General features: G+C 37.0%; 1 protein-coding gene across 1 annotated transcript in view; it reads left to right on the forward strand.

Annotated features, from left to right (window-relative positions):
- LOC136877377 (propionyl-CoA carboxylase alpha chain, mitochondrial) overlaps positions 1-23,975 on the forward strand; it is a 108,920-nt gene extending 84,945 nt beyond the window's left edge. Inside the window, exons 14-15 of the mRNA XM_067151362.2 lie at positions 3,694-3,799; positions 23,287-23,975. Coding sequence (XP_067007463.2) covers positions 3,694-3,799; positions 23,287-23,402 — 222 coding nt within the window. The 3' untranslated portion in view covers positions 23,403-23,975. The remainder of the gene's footprint in view (positions 1-3,693; positions 3,800-23,286) is intronic.
- Positions 23,976-27,858: the final 3,883 nt, after the last annotated feature.

The raw sequence follows: 27,858 nt of genomic DNA on the forward strand, positions 1-27,858 counted from the left end.
ATGATCGTAGACCTATAGTTTTCATGTAGGTAAGAGCTCAAACTTCTTGGAACACAACATGATGACCAGATTATAGGATATGCTCAGCTATTGCTGACTTGTCTGACTGGTTGATACAGATATTTCTTTGGTGCTCCCTGATGCGAGTACCAATGGACCGACTCTGTGATGTTATGGATATAAGGAAGGTAGGCAGCTCCTTTCACTTCCTTGTTCTGTGTGGTTTGCTTATTCCCCCTTCTGGGATGTAGGACTCTATAAAGCTTTACATTGTTGTAACCATCACCCTTGAAAATGACTGCAAGTGTGTCCACCTCTTCCTGGATGCTTCATAAATTAATTTCATTCTCATGATGAGAATAACTTAAAATCTTTTCATTCTCTCACAAGTTCAGAATATAATATGAAGCATATTCTTTAAGTACTGTGCTGTGCTTCAGTTGTTCAGAGCATGTGTGCTCAGTACTTACATCTGTGGGCTAGCCAAAAATGCCATTACAGATGCATTCACCCATACTTACTTTTGTTTGAACATACTGAAAATGAGGCAGATAAGTGAAGTGTATGGAGAACACACTATGAGCGAAGGAATGGTAAGAAAATGGGTACCGAGCTCGATAGCTGCAGTTGCTTAAGTGCGGCCAGTATCCAGTAATCGGGAGATAGTGGGTTCGAACCCCACTGTAGGCAGCCCTGAAGATGGTTTTCCGTGGTTTCCCATTTTCACACCAGGCAAATGCTGGGGCTGTACCTTAATTAAGGCCATGGCTGCTTCCTTCCCATACCTAGGCCTTTCCTATCCCATCGTCGCCGTAAGACCTATCTGTGTCGGTGCGACGCAAAAAAAAAAAAAAAAAAAAAAAGGTTAGAGCATTTAAATAAGGCCATACTAATGCCCACGACAAGAAGCGTAGTGTTACATAAAATCAGCTTCATGGTCCGTATCGCACTTCAATAGATTCACAATGAAGTATTTATTTATTTTCCACCTAGTCGATACAATGATTGCCTAAGGCAATTTTTATTGGTCAAAAGTGGTACATGTTTCGTATATTATCAACATCTTCAGCCACATAACACAGTTTAGATGAAAAATATAAAATTGACAAAGTAATGCTTTAGAGGACCTCTAAAGCATTACTTTGTCAATTTTATATTTTTCATCTAAACTGTGTTATGTGGCTGAAGATGTTGATAATATACGAAACATGTACCACTTTTGACCAATAAAAATTGCCTTAGGCAATCATTGTATCGACTAGGTGGAAAATAAATAAATACTTCATTGTGAAGAAGCGTAGTGGGCGACCATCTATCATTACTGAAGTATTGGTGCAAAAAGTTGATGCAAAGGTTCAAGAAAACAGACTCTTTACGATTTCGTTATTAACTTATGAGCTTCCTGAAATTTCAAGGAATGTTCTTTATGAAATTGTGACAGGATGCTTAGATTATCGAAAGTTGTGCTCACACTGGGTACTGAGGATGCTGACAGAGATACACAAAACCAAGCGGGTAGGCAGTACTTTGACTTTCCTTGAGCGGCACAGTAATGAAGTTGTGTTCATAAGCGGAATTGTCACCAGCAATGAAACATAGATAGCTTATATTAAGCCAGAATCAAAACAGCAATCCATGGAATGGACATACTCAACATCACCCAAGAAAGTTGAGCGCAAGCGAACAATTTCAGCTTGCAAACTCATGTGCACTGTTTTGGGATAGGCAGGGTGGATTTTTTGTACTGGGGTGATACAATAAATGCCTTGTGAGACCTTATGTTAACTCTGTCATGCAATCCAAAACAAACGGCGTGGCATGCTCACAAGGTGGATTCTTTTGCTTCATGACAATGGGCAACCTCACACGGCTAATTGAATACGAGACCTCATCGCTTCATTTGGTTGGGGACAATTTGATCATCCTCCATATAATCCTGACCTAGCACCTACTGACTACCACTTGTTCCTGCACGTAAAAAAAACATTTAGGAGGTCAGCACCATGACAGTAATGACCTAAAAGGACTGTGCTGCAGAGGCTGGCACATCAAACGGCAGATTTCTATGAGGATGGAATTCAGAAGCTGGTTTTACAATATGACAAGTGCCTTAATATGCTTGGAACTTACATTGAGAAGTAGTTTAAGGTACAGGCTTACTGGTACATGTAAAAAAAAAAAAAAAAAACTGTTTGATGATCATGAATTGGTCATGTTATGAACAAATTTGTACAAATAATGAATGTTTTAGTCCTCTACTGTTATTTTAGTAAATTATGGAAAGTGTCCAGTACTTATTTAAGTTGCAGTCTCTGACTCTTTGTACTTGTTTTCTTTTGTTATAAGGTTGAGCCTTCTTTAAATTAAAGATATTGAGGCATTTTGGAAATTTTAATAAAATGATCAATTTTTTCAAATTTTTTTGTACACCTAGTCAAGTTTTATAGACCTTTCTTAGAATAAACCAATGACACTTAGCAGAACATGCTGTCATATTGCAATCCAGAGTTATACTAATTTTACTATGTACACCGAGCTCTGATTTTATCACAAAATTGCAGTTGCATGCACCCTCATTATTGCATCATCTACCCTTAAACACTATTTCAGTAGACTCTTTGGACTTTCCTCTCTTCAACTCAATACAGTAATTATTTTATACTATTTTTCATCATTATGGATGTAATGATGGGAGTCTGGTATACATGTTTCTTGAGACACAAGGATTTTTACTGAGGGATCCAGGTACTGTAATAAAATGGGAAGGCATATTCTACATCAAAATATCATCATCAAATTTAAGAGTTTTGATTTCCTCTTCTTGAACTCTCATTTATTTTCCGAATTTCTCTTCGATTATCTTTACTATCTGCTGTATATAAACATTAAAAATGATGGGGGATAAACTGCAACCCTGCCTCACTTTCTTCTCGATAGCTATTTCACTTTCATAACCCTCATTATTGATCACCGCTGTTTGGTTTTTTATTTTTATTTTTTTTACAGATTGTAGATAAACTTTGTTAGCTGCATTTGATCTGATTGCCTTCAGAATTTCAAAGAGCTTGGACTTACTGACATTATTAAATGCCATTTCCAGATCAATGGATGCCATATACATGGACTTCTCTTCTTTATTAAATCCTCTAAGATAAGACATTAAGTCAGTATTGCTTTGCATACATCCCTACATTTCTACAGAAGCCAAACTGTTCTTCTCCCAGTATGGATACAATTCATATGAATTTTATAACAGCCGGGCTAAGTGGCTCAGATGGTTGATGTGCTGGTCTTCTGACCCCAACTTGGCAGGTTCAAACCTTGCTCAGTCTGGTGGTATTTGAAGGTGCTCAAATACGTTAGCCTCATGTGGGTAGATTTACCTGCACACAAAAGAACTGCAAGATTAGATTCCGACACTTCGGTATCTACGAAAACTATAAAAGTAGTTAGTGAGACATAAAAACAAGAACATTATTATTAATTTTATGACACTAGCATTGTCAGTACAAGTTAAAATGACATTTTTGTTCTTCTGAAAAAAAAATTAGGTATACAAATGGATTAATGGTAATCAGCCAGCAAGGTACATGTACATGATAATATTCTCTTTAAAGTCTATTATTTTTACTAAATATATATGCAATGAAGGAAACTTATTTGACTGCTGTAATCTTACTCTTAAAATTTCAGGTTGATATAGCCAAAGTGGTAACGTCACCTATGCCAGGTTTGGTGAGATCTGTTACTTGCAGACCAGGAGACACAGTAGCTGAGGGTCAGGAAGTCTGTGTCATTGGTAAGTTATACTACAAAGAAAAAAATTGTGCACCATATATACAGGTTCATGTTTAGATAGGGCAGTCATTAAATCTCCTCTTTCATCACTTTAAATTAGTTATATGGATATACAGCCATGATTCACAGTTGAATCTTATAAATTCACATTAATTTAATTACTGATGCTTTGTGTTCCCTAAAATTCTTTTATAGCTATAAGCATTATTTGAAGTGGGATAAAAATTTTAATTTACTTTTTTACAATTGGCTTTATGTCACACTGGGACAGGAAAAGGCTAGGAGTGGGAAGGAAGTGGGAAGGAAGTGGGAAGGAAGTGGTTGTGGCCTTAATCAAGAACAGCAAGATATAGCAGATATCTTGGATTCAGGAGGTCAAATGGACTGTATCGCGATTGACCTGTCTAAAGCATTTGATAGGGTGGATCATGGGAGACTACTGGCAAAAATGAGTGCAATTGGACTAGACAAAAGAGTGACTGAATGGGTTGCTATATTTCTAGAAAATAGATCTCAGAGAATTAGAGTAGGTGAAGCTTTATCTGACCCTGTAATAATTAAGAGGGGAATTCCTCAAGGCAGTATTATCGGACCTTTATGTTTTCTTATATATATAAATGATATGAGTATAGAAGTGGAATCGGAGGTAAGGCTTTTTGCGGGTGATGTTATTCTCTATAGAGTGATAAATAAGTTACAAGATTGTGAGCAACTGCAACGTGACCTCGAAAATGTTGTGAGATGGACAGCAAGCAATGGTATGTTGATAAACGGGGTTAAAAGTCAGGTTGTGAGTTTCACAAATGGGAAAAGTCCTCTGAGTTTTAATTACTGCGTTGATGGGGTGAAAGTTCCTTTTGGGGATCATTGTAAGTATCTAGGTGTTAATACAAGGAAAGATCTTCATTGGGGTAATCACATAAATGGGATTGTAAATAAAGGGTACAGATCTCTGCACATGGTTATGAGGGTGTTTAGGGGTTGTAGTAAGGATGTAAAGGAGAGGGCATATAAGTCTCTGGTAAGACCCCAACTAGAGTATGGTTCCAGTGTATGGGACCCTCACCAGGATTACCTGATTCAAGAACTGGAAAAAATCCAAAGGAAAGCAGCTCGATTTGTTCTGGGCGATTTCCGACAAAAGAGTAGCGTTACAAAAATGTTGCAATGTTTGGGTTGGGAAGAATTGAGAGAAAGAAGAAGAGCTGCTCGACTAAGTGGTATGTTCCGGGCTGTCAGCGGAGAGATGGCGTGGAATGACATTAGTAGACGAATAAGTTTGAATGGTGTTTATAAAAGTAGGAAAGATCACAATATGAAGATAAAGTTGGAATTCAAGAGGACAAACTGGGGCAAATATTCATTTATAGGAAGGGGAGTTAGGGATTGGAATAACTTACCAAGAGAGATGTTCAATAAATTTCCAATTTCTTTGAAATCATTTAGGAAAAGGCTAGGAAAACAACAAATAGGGAATCTGCCACCTGGGCGACTGCCCTAAATGCAGATCAGTATTGATTGATTGATTGATTGAGTCCCAGCATTTGCGTGGTGTGAAAATGGGAGACCACAGAAAACCATCTTCAGGGCTACCAACAGTGGGGTTCAAACCCACTATCTTCCAAATGCAAGCTTACAGTTGCGTGCCCTTAACTGCATGATAAATCACTCGGTCGGATTTTTAAAAATGTGGCTAATTGATTTGATTTCTTTCTCAGCTGACAAAAAATATTCATGCAAACACTCATGCACTCTCTCTCTCTCTCTTTCTTGATAATCTATTATAGCCTACTGAATTCTAGTATTAACACAATATTAATGCCAGTATGTCCGACTCGTTGGCTGAACGGTCAGCGTACTGCCCTTCGGTTCAAAGGGCCCGGGTTCGATTCCCGGCCGGGTCGGGGATTTTAACCTTAATTGGTTAATTCCAATGGCATGGGGGCTGGGTGTATGTGTTGTCTTCATCATCATTTCATCCCCATCACGACGCGCAGGTCGCCTAAGGGTGTCAAATAGAAAGACCTGCACCTGGCGAGCCGAACCCGTCCTGGGATATCCCGGCACTAAAAGCCATACGACATTTCATTTCAATGCCAATATATCAATCTCATAATATTTGTACATGCTGCATGCTTTAAAATATTTTCCAGATGCTTTCTTTGTCATGGCTGTGCCACTGGACATCATTAATAATTTGCATGATGATTAGCTTTTTAATCATTCCTTCATGTAATATTCATCAGCTCCCATTTCCTTGAAAAGAAATCCCTTTAGTAGGCTAGCTGCAGTGGATGGTTTACATGTATTCTTTTCCCATGATGTTTAAAGCAAAGGGAAAGGAGAGTAGGCAGTGGACCAAATGACTCTGACGTCAAGACATTGCCTAGCAGCAGGGTGCCAGATACACACATGATGGTGTGTTTACCATAGTTCGACATTTCGGAAAATGTTTTCCTTGAGCTTGAAATGTATTTTCTTTTGTTTTTTTCTTCTGCTGACTGCTAAGCATTCAGCAATATGAAAGAAATTTCAATACGAGTCTTGAAATATGTTAAAAGGGTTTGGGATGGTACTGTTACTATCAAAACATAGCTGGATGATTTGAATATAGTTAACAGAATGCCATCCCATCTCACCCCACCTCAAGCACTTAAGTCTCAATGGCCAACAAGTTTATTTAAGAGAATATCTTTGTTACAATATCTGGTCTGTCAATCGGAAGACAGACTCTGAATAAAGACTATTGCTTTTGGTCCCTACAGAGCAGTTTATTATTAATTTTATTTTATGAAATACTTCCTTAATTGCAGAGGCTGCCTTGTGACAAAGTATACTTGTACATTCAGTTTTAGAAGAAATAGATATACTTGAGAAATTTAGATGATAACCTAATTGTAACAATGATTTCTTAGAGTTATTAATGAACCCCTAAAGGCTATGATAGCGATCTCCCCTAATGTTGTAACTGGCAGAGACATCTGTGTCCAAAAATTGGTAGCAAAAACAGGAATTGTTCCCCTCGCTGCAATCATCAAACCCACTATGTCAGTTTCCTTTAGCTGGTATTTTTCCCTGTAGTAAGGAATTGTTGGTAGGTAAATATTACTCTTCTCGAGGTTGACATCTGAGAGCTGCAACTTAAGGCTTTCAAAGTGGACAGTGGGGTTGATGATGTAACCTCTCTTTTTATTTTTGAAGGCAATGATGTCGATCCTTCTGTGCCTTCCATTGTCTGCTAAGTCAAGAACCTCTTCAAATATCTGGAAACCATGGTCTTTCAGCATTGTTGCAACAACTACTAATGCTATATTCATTAACAAAATAGTAGGTATGATGTGGTCAAGTAGTTTCAAATAATACCCACACTCAGATTAACAGAGATTTTGTATTGATGGCCATGTTCAATACCAGCATGCAGATTCTCAAAGGTTCAGATATGAATATTATGAAAATTGTACAGTCCTTCCTGAGTAAACATAGCTTCGTCAGTAAATAAAACAACAGATTCAAAATCATATTCATTTAATGTGCATTGCAAAAAACCACTGAGCAAGGCATACATGAGCAGGATAGTCACCGTGGCCCATAGTCTGCACTCATTGTCTACAGAACAGATGGTTTTGATTTTTGTGGAGAACCTCCTGAACAAGAGTATGCTTACCTTGTACTTCCTCTTAAAACAACAATCATCAACACCACCACCACCTCAGCAGTTGCATTGCTAGGAGCACCCAGTTCTCTCTCGGGGACTTGCGTACTAATTACAGCATTTTTCAATTCTATCTAGCACAGCCTCCTCCAAGTGAACAGTACATGAATGCAGGGAATGTCCTCCATCATGTATATTAGCACGTAAAATAGGGCAAGCATTTGGGATCATATTAACAGTATTCACACAGAAGAATCTACGAGTATATCAAAGTAACTTAAGATGTGATAATACAGTTTTAAATGTACTTCTTACTTGGATGCACCTGTTCCTTGAAGTTGTTGATCTAAGAAACTGAATGTACTGTATACTGTGCGAGCAGAAATGATCTGTAAAGACGCTGCACCATGAAAACTTTACGCCTTAAAAATCATGGCCACCTGGTGGGCCTTGGCTGATATCTTATTTAACATTATTTCTATTCTATCAATGGAGAAAGTATCAGTGGTCAGTAAATAAGAGAGAGAGATAATGTGAATAGTGGCACTTGCCAGATGATGAAGTATAAGTTATATTATTGAGAGTGAAACAATAGTACAGGCATGTCATTGTTAGACATGAGTTTGTAGCTTACATAATTTGAACTTATAATCAAAATTGTGTGGAAATTATAACACTTGGGAAAATTAATTATGACTCAGTTGAACACTCATGATGTAGGCTCAGAAAAATATGGGACATTGAATTGAAAAGTAAGAGAATTAGCTCCACAATATACAGAGTGTTCTGAAAATCAATGATAATGGGAACCAACAAGGAATGATGTAGAAAGATGTCTGTTCTGTGTCCCGTTTCCTGGGATGTATAGATTCTCCTTGTGGGCCATTTTACTTCCTTACCATGGGTAACCACACCTTCGTGATCACTACATGGCATTGCCACTAATGTTCTATCTGCCGGAACCACTGTATGGATCAGTCATTCACTTGTGTTTGTGGTATTGGGTAAAGAAGGCAGACTTGTACCTTGATATGGCAGAATTCAGTCATATGGGCCACGATCAAATGGACTGTATAACTATTGACCTATCCAAGGCTTTTGGTAGAACAGATCATGGGAGACAAAAATGAGGGCTATCTGACTTGACAAAAGAGTGACTACTTTTCCAGAAAATAGAACTCAGAGAATTAGAGTAAATGAAGCAGTATCTGAACTTGTAGTGATTAAGAGAGGGATTCTCTAAGGCAGTATTATTTTATTCTTATATATAGATTGCCCCATTTACCCAGTCTAACTCAGCAAGCATATGAGAGATCCCAAGGTGGACCGTTCGTTTGCTAGTTGTCCCAGTTCTAGAGGCATTTAAAGGACAACAACACAAAAGAAAATTATAACAGGCTTGACATTTATTTTTAAATATGCACAAAACAAAAACCATGATTTAACAAAAAACCTATCTTGCTAGATGTTACTAGAATAACTCATGAATTTCCAAGTTCAAAAAAATGTATGTTTTTACAAAATTAAATTACTGGATTTTTTATGACGATGATGTATCTGGAATATTCTGCAAAAAAAAAAAAGTAAAATAATAAAATTAGCCATATATTGTCGCTGCGCAAAAATAAATAAATGGAAGAACCTCCTTCCTATCCTTGGATAATTGCTCTATCCTAATAAATTATCCCATAAACAGTCATTTCAACTTTATTTTTAGTCCTGAAATTGCATCGACTGATTTACTTCGCAAAAGAATTCACTGTCAAACTTTGTACACGTGATCAATGACCATGCTATCCATAAACCTATTTTGTTCACTATATTACCGTAGAAACACATGTCTATGTTGTTGATGATTTTCTAGGCATATTTGACATCATCTAAGCATCATAATAAATGTTCTTTAAATGAATATAGTCTCTCAATCGACTCAGGTTTCTGATTAACAAACTCAAATTAATATTTGAATCATTAAATAAGCCTTACAAGACTTTCATGAAAATTTACATTGTAATAATTTCCTTTGCTGGTACTTGCTCATTTTTAAACAATTTTTTGATCTTATTCAGTCCAAACTAATTCACTTAATAAATGGATTGATCCTGTCACTAATCGTTGCCTTAAGAAATAAGCAAACAATCCTCAGTAAAAGAACAAAAGCACTGACAACGCTGGAATAATCTGGTACTCTGTGATGAACACGAGGTCAGATTAGGAACCACATTTCAAATAAATAACACTGAAAAATATTTCTAACTACAACTACATTCATTCCATGCACTCAGAATACTCAAAATTTATTTACAAGGTTATATTTGAATTCTAGTCTTTATTTTTAGTCCTGAATTTTATGGGGAGAAGAAGGTTGGATTGCATCGACTGATGTGCTTCTATTAAATTCTATACTTCCACCAACTGATGTATGACTTGTGATTAAACATGAATCATCACTTAATTGAATCTTCCTCTGACATTACGACGACAATATATTCCAGAGTCAACAATTTGTTTTACGTCGCATGGACACAGATAGGTCTTATGGCGATGATGGGATAGGAAAGGCCTAGGAGTAGAAAGGAAGCGGCCGTGGCCTTAATTAAGGTACAGCTCCAACATTTGCCTGCTGTGAAAATGGGAAACCATGGAAAACCATCTTCAGGGTTGCTAACAGTGGGGCTTGAACCCACTTTCTCCCAGATGCAAACTTACAGCAGCGTTCCTCTAACCGCATGGCCAAATTGCCCGGTATTCCAAAATCATTTTATCATTCACAAGAGTGGGTAGAAACAGTAAATATGCACAATACCTGGGTTAAAACTGACTCTACTCTACCATGTGGTCATTGAGTGTCTAGAAAATGTATTATTATCCTTCAAATGCTGTAAAACTTTCAACGCATGCTTCACTTTCATCGGAACGCATTGTATCACATTACTATGCTTCCAAAAATTATACATTTACCCGCAGGCATACCATTTTCTAGGTAAATATTTCTACAGCTGAGCACAACTTCATTTTATTCCACATGAGCAAATCTACAGTCATTTATCACTTACGATCTTTACGTTTCATTTTAACCCCAATCTCCAATTACTTCTATTATTATTCTTGCTTTTTAAATCTACCACAGATGTCTGAAATACACATTACTACTGCAGAAGGTGATAATTTGCAATATCACGTGACAATACAGTGAATGAAGCACAACTACTTCATCCTAGAATTTATCCCACAATGTTTCATGAAATTCATAAATGATCCTTTAAATTCTCATTTATCCAAAGATTTAGAGATTACACTGGGGTGGTAACATATCAAAGACAAACTACTGTACTTATAGTCTAATAGAACCCAGTACACATATGTTCACTTTCAAATCTACCTGTACCAGGGTAAGAATGAAGTAAGCAAGTGTTTCAAAACTACTATAACTAATAGAACTACAATTCTACTGAAGAAGATCATTAAATTTTCTAAATAGATGGACAGATAATATTCATAAAAGTGTACTCATAGTTAATGATGAAACTCGATTCCTTGCACCTTCATGTTCTTCCCTTTGATGCGGGCGGTGCTTACATGTTTAGTGTAACATGTTTGCAGTTGGCAATGAATCCCACGCTGATTGAAGTGATCCTCTTGGAATTAAAGATGACATTATTAAGGCTGGTACAGTCATTCAATCCTTGGTCTGTTGTCCTCTTCCAGATGATTTTAGCGTCTGAAACTGACAAACGAGAATTACAACAAGTTTGTGCCAGACCAGAATAAATATTTCACGTCTCAAGCGAAACTTAACTTGGCTTTCTCTACGATGAATAGTTTAAGAATATCTGGAATATAGGGAAGGTTTGGACGGTTTCACTAGGGTTAAATATCATGTGATCTGGAGGCGTGGCTCTTAGACACGTTACGATTGGTGTTTTTCACTATACACTTGCTTCACATAATTGGTTCACTTTGCTTCAGAAAATGCTCCAACATCGCGCACACTCGGTAGACACAAATTTAGCCTTGAGTGGTGACAAGCTAATCACGTGACCTCGCACACACTTTTACTGCCATAGGGCTGGAATAAGAATAAAACATGATGACGATAACTTGAGCTCGCCACAACACCTGTCTGAATAAAATTCAGAATCTGTTCCCATTAATATCTTCAAAATAACACATAACATAGGAATGACACCGGCTATAAGAAAAAAACATGGTTACACGGAAAGCACAATTTTGACAGGGCCAATGTATATACATAGAGAGAGAAGTAGCTGCCAACAGAGAGAGGCTTAACCTAAAAGCTTCAGGTTTAATGGTTCCGCGCGCTCGCATAGAAATTAGATTTAAATCGTCCTCAGCATGAGTAAGCTACCCAGTCAGAACTACTGTGCACCACTCTGAAATAAATGCCATAAGTGGAAAGCAACCAGAATTTTCATGCACAGTTTTCAATGAAGCATTCAAAATAATTTTACTCAACAACAATGATGTTAGAACGAAGATATTGTGTAGTAAATCTCGAAACATTCGGGTATGTGTAGAGACGCTTCACACTACTCACTGTCTCTTGAAAAATTGGTGTTCCATTACATTCATCTTTGCTCCAATATAATTGGATACGAGGCTTACGAACCTGGGACGTCAAAATGCAAAGGGTAAAGAAGGCCTTAATTTCATCCTCAATAGTATCAAACTACTTTTCCCCATCTTTTTCCATGTGGGTCCGATAATTGTTCCATAGCATAAATATTTGTTTCCTGTGCAATGTGGGGAAATGGGGCCCATAACCTACAAAAATACAGACAACTCCGATAGAAAATTTTCTAAATATTTGTCTCTCAATTCTCCTTACACCTCTGGATAGCCTCTAAAGTGATGAATAATTGATTGGTTATCTCTATTACTGACCCACATCCAGTCACTGTTTAGGTTTCGCATGTGGGGCTTTAGGTACGATTTCATTGTGAGTCATATCAGATGAAATACCACTTTCACTTCAAATCTCCTCTTCATTGTTGTCTTCGAATCTAAAACACTTTCAATCAACTCAGCAAAAGCATTGCTGTCACTTGCTTATAGTATGCCCAGAGCCATGGCTAGGAGAATGACTGACAGCTGACAAAATGTTTGTGCTTTCAGAGGCTACAATTAGGCAATAAATAATGGTGCAAATTCTTAGAAGGAAAGCTGTAAACAAGCCGCATTCCTTTTCTATTCATAGAAGTTTGCAAAGGGGAAACCCTTGCAGGGTGATCAAAATATAAGCTAGTACATACGACTCGGCGTGGCGTGTGAATGTCTCATCATCGGAGTTTAAGGCCTGACCAATGCTTGCGTGAATGTCACGTCAAATGAGTCAAATGGGTTAAAGTAGAACAGAACAGTACCCACCCACTGTATGGACATAGTCCTCCTGAGCACTGACTGAGATCCCAGAAGAGCTTCCTGAGGACATCTGAAGTGCTTACAGTCTCACCAAAGAAGGCAAGGCTGGAACTGTGGAAGAAGGGGACCCCTCACCTCTGCGGATGGATGCCTGCAGCCAAGCAGTTATCATCTGGACATAATGAAAACTGGCTAGTGTAAAAGACCCTGAACAGGCTACGATCAGGAGTGGGAAGATTCAGCGAAAACTTAAAGAAATGGGGGTTTAGCACAAGTGATACAAGTTGTGAATGTGGACAAGAACAAACCAACATCCTGCACAGAGGATGATTTCCTACAAGCCACTCCGAGTGCATTGGACATTGCAAAATAGTGGGCATGTGTCATATGATCTCACATGTTATGTTTTGTATACTTCAAATTGACTTGTACATTAATTGTAAATTTGTATGTTTTTGACTCAAGCATAATAACCCTCAACTGGTGACGTGGTGTCTGACAGACTCCTTGTAGGAGATACATGTACACCCCTAAGCACACAATCGAAAGTGAGACTTTTGGTTTCCAGTACCTTCATATCTCTCTGTCAACAAACGTTTCATCATTAGAGATTCGCCCTCAGTATTATCGTTCTCTCCTTAGAGTGTAGACAAGTTTCCAAGTGGCTTCGTAGACACCACGTCACCAGCTGTGTAACATTTTAATGTGTGGATTCCTAAGTTGTACGAAGTGAACTCATAGATTTTTAATTTTTGTTCGTAATTCAACAATGGCAGACCGTGCTGGTCCATCTCGACCTATAAGGCCTGATGGTCCTGGGTTCGATGATCAGGTAGCACAGTGGTTAGATACAGAATTTAGTGATGTTGAAAATGGTGTGGACAGTGACTTTGCTATTGAAAGTGATCATTGTACTGACTCGGTAGAAGAAGGCACAGGTAGTGAAGGTGAAGATCAAGAATGCACAGAACAGCATTATTACTATGGTAAAAAAACCGTTATAAATGGTCCGCTAAAGAACCTACTAGAAATGTACGCACCCCAAGTCACACCATAATTCGGTTACCTGCGTTACGTGCTCAAGCAAGAATTGGCAATCAAATAGAACCTAAAACTGCCTGGGATTTTATATATTCCAGGAAGATGGTGCAACTTATAGTTCAATAGACTAATGTCAAAATGCGGAATATGAGACAGAAATACAAACGCATGGATTGTTCCGAAATTGACGACACGGATGACATGGAATTTGAAGCTCTTTTAGTTATACTTCTCTACACTGCTTCTTTCAAATCCAACAATGAAGATATTTCTGCAATGTAAACCAGTTATCAAAAGTAATATTTCTGTTCGTTTACGAAGTTTCACAAGATATGTATGGCATGTCTATTGATCACTTCTTAATTTGAACACTTGGGCCACTTTTGCTCCAAAGGGCTCAGAAAAAGATAGACCCTACATGTATTTTCTTGAGATTAGTGAAAACATGTAAACAAATATAATATGTGATTCGGGTGTGTATTGGACGAAAAACAAATCAAATAAGACAAATTACAAATATTTGTAATATTTTTGAGTATTTTGAAAGTGCAAAAATTAGTGCATTGCAGGTTTTTGTAGTTTCAGTGAATGTGTGATAAACTTAAGTTTTCTGAAATGATTATGTTTCAGTCTGTGTAGGAAAGTAGTTTTTGAGCCATTCGGATGCATATGAGGGACGATGATGCAATCTAAGTTGAAACCTAGATTTCTTCTTCATAAAGTGACATACACTTGGATTCAGAATTTTTTTAAATTTTTGGTGCAATGGAGTTGGTAATAAAATATGTTAAACCATTCGTCAAGATATGCCTTCTCAATATAAAATGAATAAACCTCGCCTTAATGAAATGTGATTCCATTAAAAATGCTCAAATTATAGACGTCTCTCAGACACCATGTCACCAGTTATGTTCCTTCCGGAATATGTCACCAGTTGAGGGATAATAATGATAATAATGATGATATGAGTAAGGAACTGGAATCACAGATAAGGCCTTTATGAGTGATGATGTACTGTATAGAGCAAAGCAGAACAAATGTTTACAGTGATTAACCAGTTCATCTTGCCATCACTGGTATACAGTTTCCAAAACACCAATAAACTGAAAATTCATAAAGCTTTTCTCACAAATGTAGATAAAATGATAAAACAAACTTTCAAAGAAATCCTACAGCTTTCTATTCATACACTGGACTCTTATGTTGTACATATCTAAAAAATGTAAGGGTTTAGGACTATGCAAAGTACAGTGGAAATCAGTCTTCCAGCAGTTTAAATGCCTGTAGCATCCTAGAAAGTTCCAATAATGACTAAATTAATACACTCAGAGATCTCGAGATCTCTTTCAGAGCTGGGTATCTGCAGACAATCAAGACCTCAGCTGATCACCAATCCCAAAGTTATAAGAAGTTTGTTGCAAACACAGGAATATAAAAGATGGTGCCAGTTAAGAACTCACAGTAAAGGTGTAGTAGTACTATATGAAGAATATGTCAGTCAGCTAACAGATGGCTTGCATCTAATCAAGGACTAAGTAGCTCTGAATAGTGTGATACCATTAAATTGCAGCAGCTGAGAGAACTCTCCATGGGAGGAGTCGGGACAGCACCCGCTGCAGACACTATAACGCGACTGAAATTTTCTAATACCACCATCGGCAGACTTCAAGATGGTATTCGGTGGCTTCCCATTCTCACATCAGGCAAATGTTGGGGCTGTACCTTTAATTAAGGCCACAGCTGGTACCATCCCAATCCTCGTCCTTTCCTATCCTTCTGTCACTGAAAATCTTCAATGTGTTAGTGCAACATTAAACCAAAAAAGTAAGACAAACTTTAGCACACGTTCTTGGCTCCTGCCAACATAGTGAACACCTGGGGAATACAAGACATTGTAGCAATCAACAGGAAAACTAGATTGGGATATATTATTGATCCCACTGTACAATGTGAATCGGACAAATATCAGCCAATGGCAGTCAATTGTGAGAAGAAAGATATCTACAAGCTAACAGCAAACTATTTTAATAACTTCTACGACCTCAACAATTACCATAAGGTATAGAGCTATATTCAAAGAATGTTCACTGAGTTTAGTGCAAGTTTTATTCTCAAGAAAGAGGTAGGGTCAGGAGGTTGTCTTATTAGCTCTGAAAGGCTCACTTCTTATTCTATGAAATTTACTAATACGCTCTATATTAATTTAAATTGTTTGTGGATCAATTTTGATGTGAATGTCAATTTACTGTCAGTGTTGTAATAGCTAAATTTATGTATAAAAATACAGATGCAAAGACCTGTTTGGTGTGTTTTGTCATAATGGCAACTCATAAATTGGCAAGTAATTAAATATAATGAATGTGATAGAAAGTAGCTACAAAAAGACCTTGACAATGTTGCAAGATGGACAGCAGACAATGGTGTAATGGTAAACGGGCTGTAAAGTCAGGTTGTAAGTTTCACCAAGAGGAAGAGTCCTCTGAGTTTAAATTACTGTGCTGATGAGTTGGAAGTACTTTATAGGGAGCACTGTAAATACCTAGGTGTTAATATAAGGAAAGATCTTCATTGGGTAAACACATACAGGTGCTCAGGCTTGATTTGTAGCTGTCCCAGTGCAATAAATGTTACAGATCCCTTTATGTGGTTATGATGGTATTTAGGGGTTGTAGCAGGATGTAAGGGAGAGGGTGGATAAGTTGCTGGTAAGTCACCTTACCAAGATCACGTGATTCAAGAACTGAAAAAGATAAAAAAGAAAGCTGCATGATTTGTTCTGGATGATTTTAGGTATTTTCTAATTTGATTAATCCTTGCATTACTTTCAACAGACTGAGAAACTTTACAGTTATAGATTGAAAGCGTAGTGTTTCAAAAATGTTAAAAACTTGTAACTGGGAAGACTTGAGAGTGGTGCTTGACTAAGCGGTATATTTTAAGCTGTCTGTGGAGAGACGGTGTGGAATGAAAATGTAGTTTTTAAAAGTGGGAAGGCTCGTAATAGGAAGATAAAGTTGGAATTCAAGATGACAAATTAAGGCAAATACTCGTATATCTTATAGATAGATTAATTAGGGATTGGAATAATTTACCAAGGGAAATTTTCTATAGATTTCCAACTTCTTCGAAATCATTTAAGGAAGAACTAGTAAAAACTGATAGGGTATCTGCCACCTGGGCGACATCCCTAAATGCAAATTAGTGGTGATTTATTGATTGTATAAAAAATGCTCTCTATTAAAGTTAGAACAGGAAACAATCCTCTAACTCAAACTTTTCATCCAGTATCACAAGGAGCCACATGGGTATGGTGATAGAAATGAAGAAGGAGAGGAACTATCGGACTTTTCTTATCAGAAATAACCTGATAATAAAGAACACTTGGTTTATGAAGAGGAGTAGCCATAAGAACAGTTGATATAGTTGGGATGGACAGTATGGAACACTCATCAATTTTATAATAACAGACCGAGAATGGGGAAGATATGTCATAAATACGAAGATAATCCCCAGTGAAAGTATTAATTAAAACAAGTAAAAATCCCTAAAATTGTATTGAAGAAGAAACCAAAGATCAGGATTTGAGAATTGGAGAAGGATAAAAGAATGACATTCCAAGATTGGATAAAAAGGAAACTGCTTAACATGGAAAAACGAAGTGGGGAATAAGAGTGGGACTATTTAAGACACACGTTTATGGTAGCAGCAATTGAGATGCAGAAAAACAAAAGCAAAGGTTAAGGAAAAGGAGACATGGTGGTGGGAAAAAAAAACAAAAAAACGAGTAAATAAATAGAATGAAAGAAAGGAACAAGGTGAAGGAAGAAATGGATAAAGAACAAGAAAACATATCAGAGGGATGAAAATAAGATAGAAAGTTTACATGTGGAATACAAAAGATTGAAACTACAAGTAAAGAGGAGTATCAAGGAGGAAAAGGAGAAATGTTGGGGAGAGTTAACCAACAAAATTGAGCAAGAGAGTCGAGGAAATCAGAAACTATTGTACAGAGTAATGAAATCGAAAAGAATAAATCAAGAAAAAATCAAGGCATTACAGAGAGAAGATGGATTCATAGTACATGACGAAAAGGGTCTTCAGAATGTGATGGCAAAGTATTTTGAAAAACTTTATAATGAGGATAACTGCTCGGAAGAAGGAGATAAGAAAGTGGAAATAATAGATGGAGAAAAAGAAGAGAACCCAATAACATGGTTGGAACTTGAAAGGGCAGTGAAAGCAATGATCAAAGGTAAATCAAGTAGAAAACATGAATTCAATGCTGATATGATTAAGGCAGCAGAAAGCATTGGACTATAGTGGCTATACAGAGCCCTCAATGCCATATGGAAGGATGAGAGGATACCTGAAGATTGGCAACAAGGAAGCATTTACCATTGTTCAAGAAAGGAAATAGGAAGAGATGTGAAAATTATGGAGGTATAACCCTATTATCACATGGACTAAAAGTAATGGGGAAAGTCATAGACAAAAGGCTGAGGGATATAATAGAAACACAGTTAGAGGAAGAACAATATGGCTTTAGACCGAATACATCAACAATAGACTTGATATCTACAGTGCGAACGATAATGGAAAAACATCTGGAAAGGAACAAGGGAATCATCTTTGTATTTTTGGATTTGGGAAAAACTTATGACACAGTTAAGAGAAAACATGTATGGGAATGCCTACTGAAAAGAAATGTACCAAAATCATTAATTAACAAGATAAAAATGTTGTATCATGAGAGTAAAAGCAGTGTACAAGTGGGGAGTGGTGACTCTGAAGCATTTTATAAAAAAAAAAGGTCTCGAGCTAGGAAGTGCACAGTTGCCATTTTTGTTTATTATATTGATGGATGAAATCATAAAACGTGTAAAACTGAGCATCAGTAGTGATGAAGTGAATGCTTTGGTATTTGCAGATTTGGGGAAAGGGAGAAAAGGAAGTACAAAGGAGACTGGACATTTGGGATGAAAATCTGAAGGAGTTTGTAATGGTAATTAGTAAAAAGAAAACTGTAGTCATGCACTGTGGAAAAGAGAAAAAGAGAAGCCAAGTGAACATAGACGGAGAATGGTTAGAGAATGTGGAACAGTTTACATATCTGGGTAGCATTATTAATGGAAGTAATGAAATCAACCCTGAAATTAATAACAGACTAAGTAAAGGTACAACACTTTATCATCAAGACAGAGAGCTTTTATGGGATGACAAAGTACCCAAGAGAATGAAATTAACATTATATAAACAGTATTTCATACCAATTGTAACATACGGACTAGAAATGCTGATAACTAATAAGAGACAAGATAGTAAGATCCAAGCAGTAGAAATGAAATTTTTAAGAACAATGGCTAAAAATACAAGAAGAGATAGAATTCAAAATATTAAAATCAGAGAAGAGTTAAGTATAGAACCGTTAGTACAGAACATACAGAAAGCAAGACTGAGATGGTATGGACATGTAAAAAGAATGGGAAGGGAACGGGTAGCAAGAAGGGAATTGGAAAGAGAAGTTAAGAGAAAGAGACCAGTTGGAAGACCAAGAAGAATTTGGATGAATCAGATTTGGAAGGACATTAGAGAAGCTGGATTGGATGTGGCAGAAGTAATGGAGCATGAAAAGTGGAAGGACAGAAAGGAGTGGAGGAGGCTTGTTTAACCACACCCGGGCGACTGGAGTAGGACATTGAGGAGGAGGATGATGATGATGATGATCACCAGGAGCAACTGATATGTCATTTTAAATTGGTTATTTGGCCAAAATATCCCTTGCAGTGCTTCTAAAGGAGTCCCAGTGGCATCTTAAACTACAGTTACATTACAAAATCACCTTTTTGGAGTCTAAGGGTCAAGATTTATAAGAAACTAGCAAGATACCCGTACTTCACTACGGCTTTAAAATAAAAGTTATTATTCAAAGTTTTACATTTTGGAGAGTCCATTGTCAGCTGAGCCTGTAAATTACGTCCTTCAATTCGTACGTCACACGGTTTGGGGGGAATGGTTATTGAGCTCTCTTGAACTCCGTACGGAAGAATTTGAATGTTTTAAGCTATATCTGATCTAACATCTAGGACGTAAAAGCGACCTACCTGTGAAATTTTTATTTTGTATGTCGAACGGTAATGGAGGAATGAATACTTTTTTAAGGAGTGAATGTTTTGAATTATTTATTAACCTTTAAGATATAGAAGACAAGCCTTCATAAAAAAAAAAAAAGGTATGTTCGTGCCTGAAATGGTTTTGGAAGAATGCATATTGTGTTTTTGAGTGTCAACTACCATCTTTGAAGTATAAGGCATTTTACACCTAGGACATATGTAAAAGAAGACCCTTCTCGTAAAATTACAACTTTGTACGCCAAGCGGTTTTGGAGGGATGAATAATTTAGTTTACAGAGCTAACCTCATTTGACACTTCAGCGGTGGAACGTTTAAAAATATTTCCTATATCACACCTAGGATTTATAATATATACCGCTATTTGGAATTTTGTCTTCGTATGTTAAACCGTTTCGGAGGAAGGCATTAATTTTTTTTTGGATCTTAACCCACATTTAACTCTCTGAGGGGTTAAATTTGTTTCAATCCTTCTGTTATTTAACACCTAGGATATCATTTGACATTTTAATTTAGTAATTCAAACGGTTTCATTTTTGTCAATATTCCTCATCCCCCAGTCAAAACCCCTTAGGGGTGTATTGTTTTAAGTCCACTTATTATTTATATCCTCATAAAAAGAATTTAAATCCTTTTACGCCACCCCCTCTCCCATCCCCCCCCCCAATAAAAATGCATGTTTATTTTTAAAGAAGATTCCAAATACCAATTTTTACATCCATAACATCCTTCGTTTTTGTGATATAAGTATCCTCATACAAAGAATTAAACTCAGTTTTCAATTCATTCACCAACACTTAATTGGATTTTCCAAAAACAAAAGAATGCATGTTTCTTTATTTTAAAAGATTCCAAATACAAATTTTCATCTCTGTAACATCTTCAGTTTTTGAGATATCATTGTCCTCATAAAAGGAATTCAATCCCCTTTCAGTCCTTTTTACACTCCTTTTAAGTGGATTTTACAAAAACAAAAAGAAATACATGTTTCTTTTTAAAAGAGATTCCAAATACCAATTAGCATGTCTGTAATATCTTCATATTTTGAGATACCAGTATCCTAATGAAAATAATTCAACCCCGCTTTTAGTACTTTTTACCGCCCCCCACCTCCACCCCTCCCAAAAAGTGATTTTTTTTTCCCAAAAATATATATATTTCCTTATTTTAAAATAAGATTCCAAATAAAACTTTTCATGACTGAAACATCTTCAGTTTTTGAGATATAAATATCCACATAAATAAAATTCAAACCCTTTCTGTCCTTCTTACCCCCACCCCCACCTCCACTAAAGAATTTTTCCGAAAACAAACAAATGCCTGTTACTTTTATTTTTAAAAAAGATTAAAAATACCAATTTTCACGTCTGTAACATGTTTTCTTTTTGATATATACTGTATATATGCACATTTTAAAAATTTACTCCCTTTAACACTTCCCCTTAAATGGATTTTCAGAAAACAAACTATGCGTGTTCCTTTACTTTTACATGAGATTCCAAACAGCAATTTTCACATCTGTAACATGTTATGTTTTTGAGATAGGCCTATACTCATTTTAAGAATTCACCCCTTTTGTCACTCCTGTTCACCACCTCTTAAGTAGATTTTCCAAAAACAATAAAATACGTATTTCTTTATTTTTAAAGAAAATTCCAAATACTGATTTTCATGACTGTAAAAACTTCAGTTTTTGAGATATAAATATCCACATAAAGGGTATTCAACCTCTTTTTCATGTCTTCATACCCTTAACAGGATTTTTCCGAAAACAAAAATATAAGTGTTTCTTTAATTTTAAAGGAGATTACAAATACCAATTTTCAGGTCTTTAAACTGTTCAGTGTTCAAGATATAGATACACTCATTTTAAAAAATCACCCGCCCCCCCCTTTTCACATCCTTAACGACGGAATATCCCAAAATCCTCCCTTAGTGAGTACCTCCATTGTAATATGAATATATCTCCAAAATTTCATTTCTTTATATCCAGTAGTTCTGACACAGCGATGATGAATCAGTCAGTCAGGACAAGTTATTTTATATATATATATATATATATTTATAAAAAATGAGAAGTCAAATTTTTGCACACATACCTACCGTTATTCAAATGTAAGAATAAATCTGATAGTAAGTAGAATGTGACCGTGGACACTCATCATCTAATAAATTAAGTTAGTTCCCCCAGTTGATTCTGGATACAATTTGTAAGTTAGAGGCTTGGTTCCTATCCTCATTTTAGTTGTCCTGATTCCCTTTATCATGGCCTGTGGCTATTGGGTGGTATTTTCATACACACTGTATATTATATACTGTAAATGATGTCTCTATCAAACAGCAGAACTTTCTTTGATATTGTGCTGTGGATAGACTGTGTCAGGTTTTATTTCTGTGATTAAGGAATGAACAGCAGTTCTTCTTATAAAACATGCAATTAGCTGTTGATTGGCTATGCAAGGTAAAAGATAAGGATGTATCAGACAAATGCAGCTTTTTGAAATTATACATTTTTATAAATATATCATTAATTTTACAAAGTACCCCACATTGGCAGAAAAAAAATCCAGTCTCCAAGAAGGGGTTGTGTTAGATTAACAAACGAGGTGACTATATTTTGTTCAATAGTGGGGAGGAAGAAAATAGGATAGGAACAGGGTTTATGGTCAAGAAAATGGTCAGTCATAATGTGATTGAATATGAAGCAATAAGCCCCAGACTATGCCGGTTAGGATTGAGAGGGAGATTTGCCAACATATCACTAATTAGTATCCTTGCCCTGTCACCTCGATTGTCTTCCATCTTATCTCCTGTAATGCTGCCACATCTGTCTGATATTTAAGTAATTCTTCCTCCAATTTTCTACTAGCTCCAGCCTGAAAGATACTTCTCACATTCCACGTTCCAATATATCCGTATCGTTGCCATTTAGTGCACTTTAGTCGTCGTAAGTTTGGGACCATCCGGTTATCTTGTTTTGGTTTCTGAACAGTATGTTGGTTTGTGGTAGTGGAGTTGTTAGCCCCATGTAACAACCCTAAACCTGGAGGATCAGGATATCACCTTAGACCTGTCCGGCTTGGATGGCGCTACCAGGAGTATATGCTCCCGCCGGCATAGCTCTAAATCATTTTGAACACCCAGCAAAATATATTTTGCCTTCGTCAAGATGATGATACCATCGGGAGGGAAATATTATTTTACTCCTTTATATGTTTTTCTCCATCAAATGGACCTATTCCAGAGAATACCAAAACTAATACATTTACCTTATTTTATTTTCAGAGGCAATGAAAATGCAGAATTCCTTGAGTGCAGCCATGACAGGAACAGTGAAATCAGTGCACATCAAGCCAGGAGATACTGTTGGAGATGAAGATATTTTAATAGAATTTGAATAGCATGAAGATAGTAAAGTGTTGTATTTTATTTCTCTGCTACTCAATCCCAAGCCACTTTAAGACATAAAAGTGAATTACTTTTTTTTTTTTTTAATCTCTGAATATTATCAACAAAACATATAGGATGAAGTATTTGTAACCAAAACCAAATTGTTTCCTCCTAAAAAATATTCTTACTGCTATGCAGTAATAAAGTCATACGATACATATTAAAGCTAGAATATGTGGTCACCAAAATAATTTGAATATATATATATGCTCTTTCTTAACGTATAGGAGACATTAAAAAAGTGACAGAAATTTATATAAACATGCTTCATTTGATTTTGTTTCCAAGTTAGTCATATTTATACTTCAGTAATGTGAAGCTGTTTAACAGTATAGAAAGTGCTTCAGGGTTACTTAAAATTTGAATAATTCAAGCATAAGAGTACATTTATTGTATTAAGACTGCTACATTATTTCAAAAATAACAGATGTTCATTAGATAAAAATGGTAACTCTCTTGGGTACACCACTGAAGTATTTTGATATCAAAAATGAGTAATGAATAAACAGTTGTTTTACATGTGATCTCAGAAAACCTACAGTGGATTTAAGAGTGGAAATTACTCAAACCAACCAACAGATCCTGGACAATCTACAAATCTATTCATTTGGTAGGATATTTTGTTGAAAAGTCATCTTTTTTCCCCTCTATATTACAAACCTTAACAGCAAAGGTCTTCCTCAGAGGTTGAACAAAAATGCTTGCGCTCGATGGCAAGGCAGAACGGTAGACATCGTTCTGCATGATATGGATGAAAACATTTTGTACTGGAAATACTACGGATGGTTTGATGTGTACAGAAGTGTTGATTCTACCATTCTGGAGGTGGATGTCAGAGTGAAGGAAAATAAGAGAAGTGGGGAGGAGATCTGCCAAGTGACTGGACACTGTAATTAGAGCTGAATTTTTTGTTTTGTTTGTTTGTTTGTTTGTTTGTTTGTTTGTTTGTTTGTTTGTTTCAGCAGAAGCCATTTCTTTTCAGCTTCAACTCAGTTAATTTAGAACTGTTAGGTTCTTCAGTCTGTCAAAACTACGAAGGGTGTACTATATTGTTTTACACTTTGTTTTGTACGTCTGGTTATGGTTCACATTTCACTTTTGGAGGTAGTTACGTGTAACTAGTGTCTTGTTCCACCATTTGGTAGCAGCACATGCACAGGGGCCAACGAATGCACTCATCATAGCCATTTCGTAACAACACTGTCAGCGTAGGAGCAGACAACATGTAAAGTAACCATCAGGGACAGCTCTATATGACTGCAGAAATTCATCGGCGCTTGGTGGCAGTCTGTGGAGAACATGTGTCATCATGGAAAACAGTTTACAACTGGGTGGAAGGTTGGAAAACAGAGCACATATTGGTGAACAAGGGAACCAGTTCTGGAAGGAATGTGACAGTGTCAACACCAGCCAAAATTGCCCGGGTCAAACAGGCCATCCAAGGAAACAAATGCATCACATTTATGGAAATGGAGGCAGCCATGGTAATTAGCCAAAACACCCTGCAGCGGATTGTGCACGCTCACTTACAGTTGGGGGAGGTGTCATCCATGTGGGTGCCTAGATTCTTGTCTGCAGGCAAAAAGCAGAGGCATGTAGAGGTATGTAGAGAACTTTTGCAACACCATGATCAAGATCCAGCTGACTTCATGGCTAGGCTTGTGACTGGTGATGAGACATGGCTCCATTACTATGAGCCACAAATGAAACAATAATAGATGCCAAAGAAATGTCGAACAGTGCTATCAGTTGGCAAGCGAATAGCGACAGTGTTCTGGGACACAAAGGGCATCATCCTCACTGACTGGCTGGAATTCGGGGCCACGATTAACAGTGCAGCATATGGCAACTCTCAAGCGCTTACGTCATGCAGTTCAAACTAAGCGGCCAGGAAAATGGGCTAAAGGTGTCCTTCTGCAACAGGACAATGCCCGGCCCCACACTAGTGGAAAGATAGTGTTAAACAATATATAACGCCCTTGGTAATTTATGAGTACAGTAAATAAAAATGAAAATACCTGAACAAGGAAAGATATAATAACAGATTATACCTGAAAAAGAAACAACTTAATTAAAATAGAATGACATATTTCACTCTTGAAATAATATCAACTGATTCTATCAAATCACACTTATTATTTTTTAATATAACTTATGTATTGATTAATATTATTGAGAAATGTAAAACTATTTATGTTAAAACCTTCCAAAACTCTTCCAATAATTGTTGAAATGTTATAATTTATATTAATGAAGTACTTCTCAGTGTGATTTTCATATCCTCACTGGTCCACTGCTACTCAATATGATCCCTAGTGCTATATACAAATACAAGTATCTGTGAAGCCTGTTCCAAATCACTGTGGTGGCGGATATAAATGCCAAAGTTCATTGTGCTGCATGAAGCAATTTGTATCAAAATACCTGTATGAACCTTAAGGAAGAGGCATTAAATATTTGAAGTCTTCAAATTAAAACCTTGAAATGCAATTCACATGTCTAGACAAGAAGTGGAAGTCTAGCCAAACTGGTACATGATGATGATGATGATAATGATGATGATGATGATGATGATGATGATGATGATGATGATCAATCACTACTGATCTGCATTTAGGGCAGTCGCCCAGGTGGCAGACACCCTATCTGTTATTTTCCTAGCCTTTTCTTAAATGATTTCAAAGAAACTGGAAATTTAACATCTCCCTGGGTAAGTTATTCCAATCCCCAACTCCGCTTCCTAAAAAAGAATATTTGCCCCAATTTGTCCTCTTGAATTCCAAATTTATCTTCATATTGTGATCTTTCCTACTTTTAAAGACACTGCTCATATTCGGTTCGAGCCCCACTGTTGGCAGCCCTGAAGATGGTTTTCCGTGGTTTCCCATTTTCACACCAGGCAAATGCTGGGGCTGTACATCAATTAAGGCCACAGCCGCTTCCTTCCCACTCCTAGGCCTTTCCTATCCCATCGTCGCCATAAGACCTGTCTATGTCGGTGCGACGTAAAGCAAATAGCAAACTTATTCGTTTACTAATGTTGTTCCACGCCATCTCTCCACTGACAGCTCAGAACATACCTCTTATGACATAGATGTTGATTCCCATAAGGAACCTGAAATATTAGCAGGCAGGCATCAATTATTGGAAATGAGACAGTCTCTCATAGTGCATTGGCACTGCCGGTGGCTCCAAGTAGCCTACGCAGTGGCCTCCACGGTATGCACTAGCCATGCGTCTTGGTGGGTGTGCTATGTACCAACTGATGAGCCCAATTTAGCATACTGGGAAAAACGCTGGCAACCAGGAATGAGTTAGCTGGAAAATTTATAATGTCCAATAACGGACCAACTACATTGGTACATACTTCTTTGTCGAAAAGCTCGTCTCCTTTCTCCTAAGTCTTCCCAGCCCAATTTTGCAACATTTTTATAACACTAAACTTTTGTCGGAAATCAGCCAGAACAAATCGAGCTGCTTTTCTTTGGATTTTTTCCAATTCTCAAATCAAGTAATCCTGGTGAGGGTCCCATATACTGGAACTATGACAAATATAAGACCAAGTAAAAGGTCTCAGCCATAGCATGGTAGTTTGTAGTCTCGCCTGCTAGCACTGCTAGTGATTATATCCAACACATGCTCCAGTAGTTCCGGCAAGCTGGGAATAGAAAAGTGCGGGAGACATTACTGTGAAAGTTATTTCAGTAAATAACTTAATTTTCTTTGCTTTCAGTTCCTAAACTCAATCACTGTGTGTTGTGTACTTCAAGCATATATCTTATGTGGCTTGATTAATTTAATAATTCATTTGATGATGATGATGATGATGATACTTGTTGTTTAAAGGGGCCTAACAGCTGTCATCGGCCCAATTTAATAGTTCAGCATGACGTACTGTCTTGTGCCCGGCTGTAAGTTAGGCTATGGTAGAGTAGTTGATGATATGTGATTTTTTTCACCACCGAAGGATAGAAATCAATTTGAAAACTGGGCCTGAGCTATTCCACGGAAGGATACTGAGTTAACGCGTAATAGCAGAATTTGTCTGATCAGTTGATAGTAAAATCAGATAATTTTATAGTGAATGGTGAAAAAGTGGATATCTCTCATGTGAGATGGAAATTTCGTCCAGGAGCAGTGTGTCACATTTGACCTAATTTGCTGAAATACCTTTCAAGTGAGATTTTCCCAGCAGGAAAAAGAAGCTAGACATCATCAGGAAAAGAAGAAGAAAGAATACTGAAGACAGGAGTGCAGCAGAAAATGGGGAATTAACTTCTACTAAAATGTTTTCATTCCTTCCCTGAAGGGGGAGGTGGGCCTCTTCAATGGTGACGTCTCTCAGTCTGGGAAATTTGTTACTGTGAAGGAGATACTTGGAGAAGGTGAGGGGGTTGGCGGCCGTGG

Source organism: Anabrus simplex, chromosome 7 (genome assembly GCF_040414725.1).
Source record: "Anabrus simplex isolate iqAnaSimp1 chromosome 7, ASM4041472v1, whole genome shotgun sequence".
In the NCBI taxonomy this organism is placed as follows: domain Eukaryota; kingdom Metazoa; phylum Arthropoda; class Insecta; order Orthoptera; family Tettigoniidae; genus Anabrus; species Anabrus simplex.